Source organism: Crocodylus porosus, unplaced genomic scaffold (assembly GCF_001723895.1).
Source record: "Crocodylus porosus isolate Cpor-Errol unplaced genomic scaffold, CroPor_comp1, whole genome shotgun sequence".
Lineage (NCBI taxonomy): Eukaryota > Metazoa > Chordata > Crocodylia > Crocodylidae > Crocodylus > Crocodylus porosus.
This window is the reverse complement of record NW_017728915.1, coordinates 12,514,746-12,526,831: the sequence shown is the minus strand read 5'-3', so window position 1 is coordinate 12,526,831 and position 12,086 is coordinate 12,514,746. Positions and strand designations below refer to the sequence as shown.

The 12,086-nt window shown below is 46.2% G+C and overlaps 1 protein-coding gene across 6 annotated transcripts in view; it reads left to right on the top strand.

Moving 5' to 3' along the window:
* Positions 1-311: 311 nt before the first annotated feature.
* Positions 312-12,086, top strand: part of FTO (FTO, alpha-ketoglutarate dependent dioxygenase) — a 423,074-nt gene continuing 411,299 nt past the window's right edge. For 5 of the 6 annotated variants that reach the window (XR_002101228.1, XM_019535707.1, XM_019535709.1 and 2 more), the window contains exon 1: positions 312-703. Coding sequence is in view for 5 of the 6 variants with exons in the window: in XM_019535707.1 (XP_019391252.1) it covers positions 626-703 (78 nt within the window). In the remaining variant the exon portion in view is untranslated. The remainder of the gene's footprint in view (positions 704-12,086) is intronic. The other variant, XM_019535708.1, reaches the window with a different exon arrangement.

Sequence of the window (12,086 nt, the reverse complement as noted above, 5' to 3'; positions counted from 1 at the left end):
GACGGGTAACGCTGGTGGCACTGCCGTGGCACCCCGGGCCCGACAGGACCCCAAGACATCGCGGGGGGCCCTGCTTGAAGACCGCTGCTCCCCATCCTCTGGGGCGGGACCGTAACCTTGGTGGACGCCATCTCCGCCCGCGCCCCCCTGCCTGCCCGGGGGTGGGCCAGGGGCTCCCGGTACCGGAGTCTCTCGGGCCCGGGGAAAAGGGGGCCCCGAGGAGCTAGGACCAGTCTGCAGTCCCCGCGCCGAGGTGGGCAGCTCCAAGCGCTCCTCACCCCCCGGCCGGCGGCCCCGATACTCACAGCTTCCGCGCTGCCTCCGCGTTCTCTGTTAGCAACAACTAACGGCCTCCGTTGCTACCCAAAACGTCACTTCCGCCGACGATGTGGAGAAACTTGCTCGACTCCGCCGTGTCCCGCTGCCTCCTGGGAGTTGTAGGCCACCTAACGTTCCGAGTTTCGAACAACCTCGCGTTGTCTACGCCCACTTCCTGTTTGTGCGGCGCAAGGCATGCCGGGAACTGTAGTCCCGCACCCGCGCCGGGGCCGTCAAGGGGCGCCCGAGAAAACTACAGGGAGGCAGCCTCGCTCGGGTCACGGCCGACAGTGTGGGGGCTGCGCGCATGCGCGGTGTTGGGTGCATGTGCGACGACGGCAGCAGCATGAAGCGGAGCGCGGGGGAGAGCGAGCAACAAGCGAAGGTACCTGCCTGTCGCTCACAGGCTGTGGCGTGGGGAGACGCTCGGTTCCTGTTCCTGCTCCCGGGACTGTCTGGGCTGGGACTCGCGCCGCCTGGAGGAGGCGTTTAGGGGGGCGGAGCGCCCGGCTCGCAGCGGCTCAGCGAAGAGCCGTGGCTCTGGAGCGGGGGCTGCCCGGCCCCTGCTGCTCCCCTGGCTGCCGCCCGCGGCGTCCCGGGCCGCCCTGCTGCGTCCCCGCCTTCGAAATCCTCGCTCTCGGCGCCGGCGGGTGGGCGATCTCGGGCCAACGTGACGCGCCTCCAGCGTAGGCAGGGACTCGCGCGATGCGGCGCCCGCGGGGCCGGATCCAAGCGGCTCAAGGGCGGGCCGGCGGCCTCTTCTCGAGTCGTCCTGTCAGCCCGCTTCGTGGCTGTGGGTGGGAGCTGGGACACGAAAGCTTCTGATCCTTGTCGGGAGCAAAACGAGTAGCTAGTGAGACCGGCCTGAAGTTCTCATGCCAGTAAAACTTCCTACCAATGCCTTCCCCGGCTTAGTCGGAATAACGTTATAGCAGCGGCCCCCAGGAATGGCTGCAGGGTTTCTTTTTATATATATAAAAAATAAAATAAAAAACATGTATTTATAATATAAGATGTATTTACAATATATTATAAATAGAATATATAACATGTTTATAATGTATGATAAATACATGCTATAGTATATTATAAATACATGTTATGGATAATTTATAGCTTTATATATCGATCTATATAGGTAGATATAGTGTGTGTGTGTGTGTGTGTATAGATAGAGATTTAGATATATAGATAGATAGAAAGGCACTTTCCCCAGCACAAGCCCCCTCCCTCCATTCTATATATCATGTCATGGCAGGAAGTTAGTTGTTAGTTGCCCACTGCCTTCCAACTATGAATAAGAATTCTTTGTGTTTAGGGAACCTGGCCTTTGAATGTTGTCCTTGAAGGCCAAGTTCCCGAAACACAAAGAATTCTTATTTCTGTAGTTGGAAGGTAGCAGGTGACTAACTTGTTGCCAAGCCTTCCAGGCCCACAGTGCAGTGTTTGATTAGCATGTGGAATCTGAATCTTCTCTAATGCTCAGTTTGTGGTACCCATGCCTATATTGTGCTGTGGGTATTTGCCAGGCATCTGGGCTTTGCTAGTTGACCTTACCCCCTTCCTATTTTTGCTATTTATATCACAGTGTTTCTGAGCCTTCTTCAGAGGCACTGGGTGTTGGCTACAGCCAAGGGTGGGGATTTGCCTAGGACATGCGAAACGCTCCTGCTGGGACCAAAGCTAGAGGTTTCTTTGCTAGAGGGTCTTGCCCATCTGCTCAGTGCAAGACTACTTGCCATATTTGGGGACAGGAAGGGATTTTACTGCATAGTCAGATTGGTACAGACTGTGGGGGGTTTTGCCTTGCTCTGTACTGGAAGGTGTGGTCCACTACCCATGATTTCTTGAGCAGATGTTGACACCTTTTCATAGAAGCAGGATGTTGGCTTCCTTGGTTCCCTTGCTTTACCTGTGACAGGTTAGGGTGTTTGGTGTGTGTTGTGTCAGGTTTGACCATAGTCTGAGGGAGAGTTTAGATCATAGATTGTATGAGGTGGTTTGGATGGGGATGATCTTGCCTCAGGCAGGGTGGTTAGACTAGATGAACTTTGGAGTTCCTTTCCAGTCCTACTTTTCTATGACTCTGTTGTGGTGGAATTCATTTGGCCTTTTCCCACTCTTCACTAGTGGAAGTTACCTTTTTTAAGCCTGATTCTGATCTCACTAATGCTGTCCAGGACATGGACATCAGAAGTAACAGTGCTGTGGTCCAGTGTATCAAGCAGATACAGTACACAGATGGTTTGTTCTTGTTATATTACCATTTATTTGTTAAATTATTTCCCCTGTGTACAAAATAATTGGGTCTAAATATTTTCATTAATAAATATAGGTAAGTTACTGTCCAGTGCAACACATTATGCTGAATTTTGTGATTTCTTTTGTTTTTGTTTTTGATTTTTTTTAAAAATTTTGTTTTTGTTTTGTTTTGTTTTAACACAGTAACTTAGGACTGAAAGTACTACCTGAGCCATTCAGTCCAGTTGCCTGAAGTATGGACCAAAGTCATTCCACCTGCCCTAGTCCACCAGTTAAATTCCTTACTGAATCCATCAGCCTGCTCCACTGAGATTTAGTACAGAAGATATTTCTGATGATGACCCTAAGTACAAGTGTGAATGTGCAGGAATGGAAGTAGGGGATCAAAGTAGTGGGGAAAATGTATGCAGAGTTTGCAGGCAAAAGAAACTAAGAAGAAAGAACAGTAGTTAGAGTACATTTGTTGAAAATGAGCCAATGGAGAAGATAAGGGGAATGAAGAAGAAAAGTGTGGAGTGGCTTTAAATGGGATGGCATATTTATATTTGCTTCTCTTTTAAGGAAGTACAAACTGAATCTGCTAAAGCTCACTTAATTGTAACTTTAACTAATATACCTTTTTCTGCTCAAAATCAGGTACGCGCTTGGGGTTTCTGGAAAGTTGCTGGTACACCCTTCAGTTTCTGAATGTAAGCATCCCTGATTTACATGCTTATGTAAGAGATGCTGAAGATGTGGGAAACGCGTATCTGTGGCTGTAGCTCTGCCAATAATTTTGCACAAAGCCCAATCAAAATATTTCATAATAAACTAAATAGTAGTGTGCTTAACCCAATGTCTTATGGAGAAGATTTTATGAGTATTGCTAACCAGAGGGAATTGGTTAGAAGAGAGAACCTGGCTTGGGTCATGCATATGCTGGGTAGTGAGTGGCTCCATTCTGGGGAGTGAACACTAAATGCAGATTTCATTCACTTTTGTTTCCTTCGTAAGTAAAATTCGAACCTATTTGAAGCCTAGTGCTTGACACACTCTTTCTGAATGTGCAGTATATCTCAGACATATCTATGTCCATTCAGAGCTAGGCCATAGTGACACTCCTAAGTGGCAGTAGCAGCAAACCTAATGAAATATCAGGATAAATTATTTTATTTAAAAAAAAAAAACAAATCCACACTCCCAATGCTTGGGTAAATTTCTGGCCTTTGTTGATTTCAATTTTCATAGATTTCATAGACATTAGGAGTGGAAGGGACCTCGGGAGATCATCGAGTCCAGCCCTCTGCCCAAAGGGCAGGAAGTCAGGTGGGGTCATAGGATCCCAGCAAGAGAAGCATCCAATTTACTCTTGAAGCATCCAATTTACTCTTGCCTACATGTAATCTAGTGCAATAAAATTTGTGTATAAAGGTGATATTTGAGTGCCTGCATGCTCTTTTTAAAAAGGTTTTCAACCCTGCATCCAGTTGTTAGTGAGTGAGGAACTATGCATTTGTTTTTTTTGTGTGGCCTGTGGAGTATTAATGTGCAACTGAATATTTTCCATAGGGGTTAAGAGAATTAGCACAAGTGAATCTAGTTGAACTTTTTATGTTTCAGAAGTGATTTTTAGAGATGCGAAGTGCTATTGGCTCCAACTGCTTTCAGGCCCTTCGCTTGATCTGTGTAGGTCTCCTCCTTTCCTGCCCTTACCAAATTACTGTCTTTGTGTGCACTATAATGTTCAACATGAAAACATAGCTATTAGACTAGACATTATTGATTACTGAGTCTAACAAAGACATTTTAATTGAGAGCTTAACTCCTTTGAGAGTTTATTTTCTCTTTATAAGGAATTAAAATGGAATTAATCTAATTTGTCTTTGACTTGGGTTCCTTTATTGTGGTGTTGACTGAAGTTTGGGATGCTGAGCAGTAAATGGCTGTTTTTAATGTGACAAAAATTTGTGGTTCCTTCAACTCCTCCCCCCCCACACATACAGAAAACCTTTTTCAGACTTGACTGCATTACAAAATTTGTTTTCCTTTTCACTTTTTTTAAAGTTCCAAGTGTTTTTGTATTAAAAATAATGTTATTTACTTGCTAAACTGCTCTTGAGAGATGCTGACCCCCTGCTGTTCTAATTGACATGTAGTTGGTGTGACTACTTTCAGGAATAAGAGTTTGCAAGATTAGACATTAAGTCAGGACTGTTTGAAAAATAATATACTGAACATGTCCAGAGTGTCCTATACCTGACTAGGTTGTAGAATCTCTGGGGATGATCTGGCTGAAACATATTTAGCATAATGCTATACCTCATGTAATCATTTACAGCAGTGTAAACTGGCTGTACAGTTGCTCCCAAAACCAGAACAACTAACAGCAAATATATCCTACTGTCATTAATTTTATTTTGTACATCTCTCAGCATAATTGGGATCCCAACCTAATTGATGTATTTTATTATTACTGTATCTCAATAACCACAACACAGGGATCAGAGAGTTGACATATAAATATGCTCACATTGCTATAATGATATCTTTGGGTATTTAGGTATTCAGGTATTTAGGTTTGTTAGACACATGCTCAAGATAAATAGAAAGCATTTAACTTCAGTTATTATGTAATTATTTTATGGACAAGATAAGTATAAAATATCAGTTGTCGTCTTTTTAAGTCAGTAATTTCTAAAAAAATTAGCACATTATTGGCATAGTTTGTTGTTCATATAGTCTGTTATTTCCCTGTTTGTATTTTCTCTTTGTAAAATGGTACTTGATGTTAGCATTTCTGATAGATAGAAGAATTTAATAGATGCTACATATGAGCAAATTAATATTAACACTTTATCTCTACTTTAAGCCTGTTGTCATGTTATACTTCTTACTTGGGTTCATAGTATGCATATTAGCAGAATCAGCAGCTGATATGCCACTAGCAGTTTTTGTTTTAGTTTGCATTATTGACCCTTCACACTCCTAATGAGACAATAATTAAGAAATAGTGTTGATTGTCACACAAAAATAACCTGTATGTTGGAAACAGCCAGGTAGAGGCCTTGCATATGCAGAATAATGTACAAGAAAAAATGAGTGGCAAATGTTGCCTGCTTTTAGATTCATCACAACCCTGCTGCTTAAATTGCCCCAGCTGTTAATGCTGGAACCATTACAGTAATGGACTCAGCAAATGAAGGAGAACCAAGACACACACACTTTATTACCAGAGGGGTAATTTTCTCTTCATCTGTAATAGCAGCAGTGCCTAGTATTGATCAGGCCATCAAGATACTAATCCTCTGTAAAATTACTTGTTATAACTGAAAATGTGTTAATCCAAATCAGTCTGCGTCCTGACTTTCTACTTACTATTGAATACAGACTATTAGATGGTTTATTTTTCATGATTTAAAGCCTTTACATTGATGCTAGTTGGAGGTTCCTTTGCAAGAGTGAGTGCTTAATCTTAGCTATAGCTCAGGGTTGTCTTTTTGTTTTAAATAGAACATCACCCACTTAATTAAGGAGTGAGTGTCTGTCTTGCTGGTCTGAATTATGTTGGTACTTTAGGTTCCCCAGATACATTAAACATGCTCTTTTACATTCAACCTCTCATTTTTGTTGTAAATAAGAACAGGCCTATCTTCCCATACCAGAAGTTTGCAGGTACAGGATTGCAAGATGCTTGAATTTTTATTGGAAGCTGTAGCTTAAGTTTTGTCAAAGGTGTCTTGTACAGAGGGTGTGTTAGGGAGTAAAAGAATTTATTTTACAATATATTTAACTGAAGCTTTGATTACTTCTTTGCTGTGCTCTATGTTCCTTATGTCTTTGGCATGTAATTTTGCAAGGTGCTTAGTAGAGGTGCACTGATACATCGGTCCATATTGTATTAGCACCAGTAAAAGGAAAATTGATGTTGTCGGCAGTTGGCTTGTTTTTTGGCTCATGTGGCCAGTAACGTTGCTGATAAATGCATGCAGCCAGGAGTGCAGCCCAGCAGCTTGGAGAGCAGCATCTGGCTGGTAAGTCTGTGGAGGGAAGGGCTGGGGTGGGGGCAGATTGAGGCCCCTGTGGTGAGGGAGGGAGTGGGGCAGGGGCAGTTGCTGCCCTGCTGGGGTGGGCCAGGGTGTGGAATAGAGCTGTGGGGGGGAACAAGAAGGGGGAGGGTGTTTCCTGCTGCTTTGTGCACCCCGGGGGGGAAGGCATGGAGGGTATGTGCCCTCCCCCACCCCGAATCTGTGCACAGGGCAAGGGCAAGCTGCCTGCTGCATGCTCAGGGCCAAGTCTGCTTCCGCCTCTTTTCCTGGTGGCTGTGCTTGGGCTGGGTGGGCCAGGACAAGAGGCTGGAGCAGCCCTGGCTCTGAGCACACAGCAAAGCAGTCCACCCTCACCCCGTGCACAGATTCAGGGGGCCAATGCTCCCATGCCTTCCCTGGGGGTATGTGCAGCGGTGGGAGCTGCCTCCGTGTACCCCCCGCCCCCGGATGAGCTGCCAGCTCTATTCCATGCCCCACCCCACCCCAGCTGGGCAGCACACTTCCTCCCTCACTCCAGGGGCCTCGATCTGCCCCCTGCCTCATGCTCCTTCCCTCCCCCACACCCCTATCCCCCAACAGACTTACTGGCTAGATGTTGCTCTCCATGCTGCTGGGCTGCATATTGGCATTTGGATCGATATTGGCCAATATGGCTGGTCAATAATAGCCCATCAGTATCAGCCGAAATTTTTTTCATCAGTTTACCCCTACTGCTTAGTGATTTTCATTTCCACTGATGCTGGCAACAACCAGTCTGTTCCAGTGGTCTGCAAGTTGGGGGTCCAGATCTGACCTAATTTATTGTGACTGTGTGAAGTTGATTTTATTTTTCTTCCATTTAATTTCCATCCTTTAATTGTTCTGTTGGTTTAAATTATCCAATGGGACAAGGGTTCTTATTGATTGTATATCACGTGGTCCACTGGGCTCCTGGACTTTAGGTGTTACTATGGTATTAGTACAAGTGGACATTGTACACTGGCTCCCAGAATAAGTCCTTTTCAAATGGGGCTATCTGAAGCAGTTTGAGTGGCCCTGATCTTCCTTCAGGACTTGTTACTGCCAGGGATCCTGGTTTCCTGTGATAAAAAAATCATAGATTCTCTGATGAAAAATCCCAAAATCTGTGGTTAAAATTAAATGCCCTCTACAAGCCTGTTAGTGTCCCTCATTCTGCTGCCCCCCAGCCCTGGTTGAGATGGCTCCTAGCTGCCAGGGCTTTGGAGCCAGGGACCCAGATCCACAGCCTCCTGTTCCCAACGAAAGGCAGCAGCTGCTACAACAGGAGCATGAGTTAGTTTCCCCCCCTGCTGCTCATCTGCTGCATGCTCGGGTGGGGCTGGCTTCTAGTGGCATCGTGCACTCCTGGGGTGCTCCCCAGATACATGCGGGACGGGGGCAGAGTGAGTGTGCACTGCCCCTGTGCACATGGAGGAAGTGTGGCCGGGACAGCGTGGAGCTTGCAATGGCAGGCAGCTTTCTTGCTTGGCCTGCTGTGTCCTTCCATGCCAGTCACATGCTGCGCTCCAGAGAGCCTGGGGAGGGGAGCAGGGCAGAGAGTGCAGCATTTGCAACCCAGGGTTTGCAGCTGGCCAGGCACTCTGGCTGGGAAAGGAGGTAGTTTGCAGTCTCCATGCTCTTGGCCTGAGTGCCTGGCTGGTTGCAAACCCCCTGTCCCATCCAGAGAGTGCCCAACCTCCCCACCCCTTCAGCCAGTTTGGGCACTCCCTGGCCAGACACTCCGGCCAGGAGGGGGCTTTTGCAGCTGGCTGGGAGCAGGCAGGCTGGGAGCGGGTGGGCTGTAAACCCTCTCCTGGCTGGAGTATCTGCAGCTGGGAGGTTTGTAGGTGGCCAGGCACTCGGGGGGAGGAGGTGCGGGGTTGCTTTCTGTCCGCTTCTGGCCAGAGTGCTCGGCCAGCTTTAAACCCCTGCCACTCCTTGCCAACTACAAACTGGAGTGCCCAAGCTGGCTGGGAGCTGAGGGAGTGGGGGAGGCTGCAACCTCCCCCCCTCCTCCCAGCTGGCTGCAAGCCTCCCTGCTCCCTCAGCCCCCAGCCAGCTTGGGCAAACCCCAGCTGGGCTCTCTGGCCAGGAGGTGGGGTTTGCAGCTGGCCAGGAGTGCTGTGGGTTTGCAGTCGACTGAGCGCTCCAGCTGGGAGCAGCCAGGCTGCAAATCCTCTCCTGGCCAGAGTGCCCAGGTTGGCTGGGGGCTGAGGGAGCGGGGAGGTTTGCAGCTGGCTGGGCACTCCAGTTTGCAGCTGGTCTGGAGCAGTAGGGGTTTGCAGCCAGCTGAGCACTCTGGCTAGGAGTGGGGAGGCTGCAAACCCCCTCCCAACTGGAATGTCTGGTTGGCTGCAAACCTGCCAGCTTCCCCACCACCCCTGCCCTGAAATCCCCAAGCACCCACATACCTGCAGCAAGAAGAGTGAGCCTGAAGAGTAGCCTTTGGTAAGTGCAAGTGTTGGGCCTCACCCTTCTCCTTTCCCTTGCTTTCCCTTCCCTTTTGCAAACAGCTCTTGCAGGCTGGAACTCTGCCAACCTGCAGAGCTCTTTGCAAAAGCAGGGAAATCCACAGGTTTCTCTGCTAAAAACAGGAAATCTGCAGTTTTCTCTGTTTTTACCACTAACTTATATTCCATTTAGAATAGTAATTAAGCCAGTGGGATGATCCACAGGCATATGAATCCATAGTGAGGGGTCTTGTTGCAGGATCAGGAATTGGAAATGGAGTGTGGATGAAAAGTGCCTGGAAATGCTGAACATAGATATTTTTCCTTCATTTGGAATGGAAAATAAATAAATTGAGGGTGTAAAATAGATTCTCAAATCAGATTTTCATATCTGTTTGAAGCATCAAATTGACCTTCATTCTTACAATGTCTCCCTTCTTTCTATTTTTGTCTTAATTGGTTCAACATAAATTCATTTTTTAAAGAAACAGTCTTTCCAAGAGTACATTCCTTTTATGTTCCTGCAGATTTTAGACCATAAGCCTGCAATGGGACACAGACTCAAGTTAGTTTATTTGGTCTCAGAGGGCACTTGTACACATGATGAAATCGGCCTTGAAAGTGGCTAAATTGCCCTTTTCCACCACTTTAATGGCGCCACTGTTTACACCTGTGGCAGCATATTTTGTTTTAATTTCTTTATGCTGTACACCGTTGTACACATGCGGCAGCATATTTAGCTTTAAATAACTGTGTTACTTAGGAAAGTAAAACACATTCAATATATTTTACTTTCCTATCTAACAAATTGCAACAGTGCACAGGGCGTTAGAAGCCCGGGTGTGCTCGGGGAAGCTCAGGCTTGGTGGGCTTCCAGGGTTCCTGGGCAGTCCCAGACAGCGGGAAGGCAGCAGGCACAGTGCATGGGGTGCTGGAAGTCCACCAAGCCTGAGCTTTCCTGAGCATGCCTGGGCTTCCAGTGCCCCATGCAGTGTTGGATCAGGCTGGATGCTGCCTGGCACCTGGGGCAGCACCCAGCTGCAAGCACCTTGCCAGGGCAGCCCAGGGGGGTGCTGCCACCACAGAGGGAAGCCCCCTGCAGTTTGGGGGCCACTTGGCCCATCAGCAGCTTGCCCTTAGCTGTGGGAGGAAAATAAAAAGGATCGGGCCCCTTGCTGCCTTTTTTTTTTTTTTTCTTTTTCTGAACAGAGCCTGCTGTCTCTGGGTTGCATAGCCCCTGAGCTGTGGGGGTCCCTGGTCCTTCTCTTTGTGGTGGCAGTACACCCAGGGACTGCCTCACCAGGCTGCCAGCAGGTGGGTGCTGCCTAGCGGGCTCTGGCACCATGAAGGGAAGGACTGGGCCTCCCTACAGCTGAGAGCCCACTGGTGGTTCACTCCGCAGCCATGGGAGAGGCAGGCTCTGGAGAAAGAAAAAAGAATCAGGCCCCTCACCATTTTTTTTTTTTGGTTTTTTTTCCCCCTGATGGAGCCTACCCATGGAAGCGGGTTGGGGGTGGAGGGGTGGTGAGCTGGCGGGGGTCCTCACTGTTCTGTCACAGTGACAGAAGTCCCTAAATTGAAACGGTGGGTTTTAAATGACACAGTTAAAACCCCCAGTTAAAAGCCCACCATTTCAATTTAGGGAGAACTAAACCCTTGTTGTGCGTACCAGCAGCCAGAGATACCATTTGCAAATATAAACTTGCAAGATAGAGCCTTAATACACGCTAAAATCTCCTTTTGTAGAATGAATTTTGTATTGCAAAACTAGAGAAGATGTATTTAATAGATTACATGTGTTCAAAACATTAAATATGCTTTTTTGGAGACTCATAAGAACAAAACTTAGACTTTAATGCAATGTTGTGTATCAAAACATGGAAGTAATTGTCTGCAATCAGGTAAGTATATACACAATTAATTGCACAAGTAGTGCTGCTAATGGAAAACTAGTGAAATGCCTGAGATCAATAAAGATTTTGTATTTTAAAAAAATGAGAAATGCATTTTTTTGGTAGAAAGCAGAACTTTCTGTAGGCCAATTTTCTTCCTCTTGAGCAGGGATCATGAAGACTTTGGTTTTGTCTGCATGAAAATTAATTTGGGCAACACAATGGTGGCTTATCTGAAAATGAATTATAGCTATGTAGTACCTGAAGTGTCCCATAAGCCCTTTGTATTGTCTTCAAATCTTGAGTGTGATGTCATTGGTTAATACCTTAGTGGCTCGAGTAATAAACCTGCCATCATTAAATGAAGCCATGATGGAACAGCACGGCTGGAGTGGCTTTCAGAAAAGCACTATCCGTTTTCCTCACAGATTTGGAATTTTTAAAATAAATGATGATAATACTTTGCAATTATCCAACTTGACTTACCTGTCAGGCTTAAAAAAACAGGCTGGGGCTGGTGAGGGAAGAGTTCATATGGTGAATGCTAAAATCCCACTTCAGTTTCTAATGGAGTCAGTGATAAAACTTCCATTGACTTTAGTGGGAGGAGGATTGGAATCTTGTCGTTTCAATTATTAATCCATACCCTCAGTTATTTGGTTAACTTTTAATAGGCTGGGGTTTAGGTTTTGGCACATCCAAAATATCATTTTTTTTTTAATGTTTTAGGCAGTATGGTATAATATTGCCTTCTCTTAAACTTCTTACAAGAGTCCAGAGTTCCCTGCCATAGTAAGGATATCATATTTTAAAACAAAGAACTTCAAAACTACTGTGATATCATTTACTATATAGAAGGTTTCAAGGATCTGTCAAATAGTCTATTTTGTACCAATGTTTTAAATGGCAGTTTACTATGGCAGGGAGCTCTGGACTCTTGTGTTTTTTGGTTAACCAGTCTTTCTTTCTTCCTGCTGCAGATGATGCACCACTTCCTAAAAGAATTACATCTCTATCTCCCAGAATTAGTTCAGTTTCATTTTGCTCTTTTATCTGCTGTTCATCCCACCACTTTTATTTAAGAGTATAAAGTTACTTTAGTGTAACTGCTATTGTCACCTTTGCCCTCAGCTAATCAA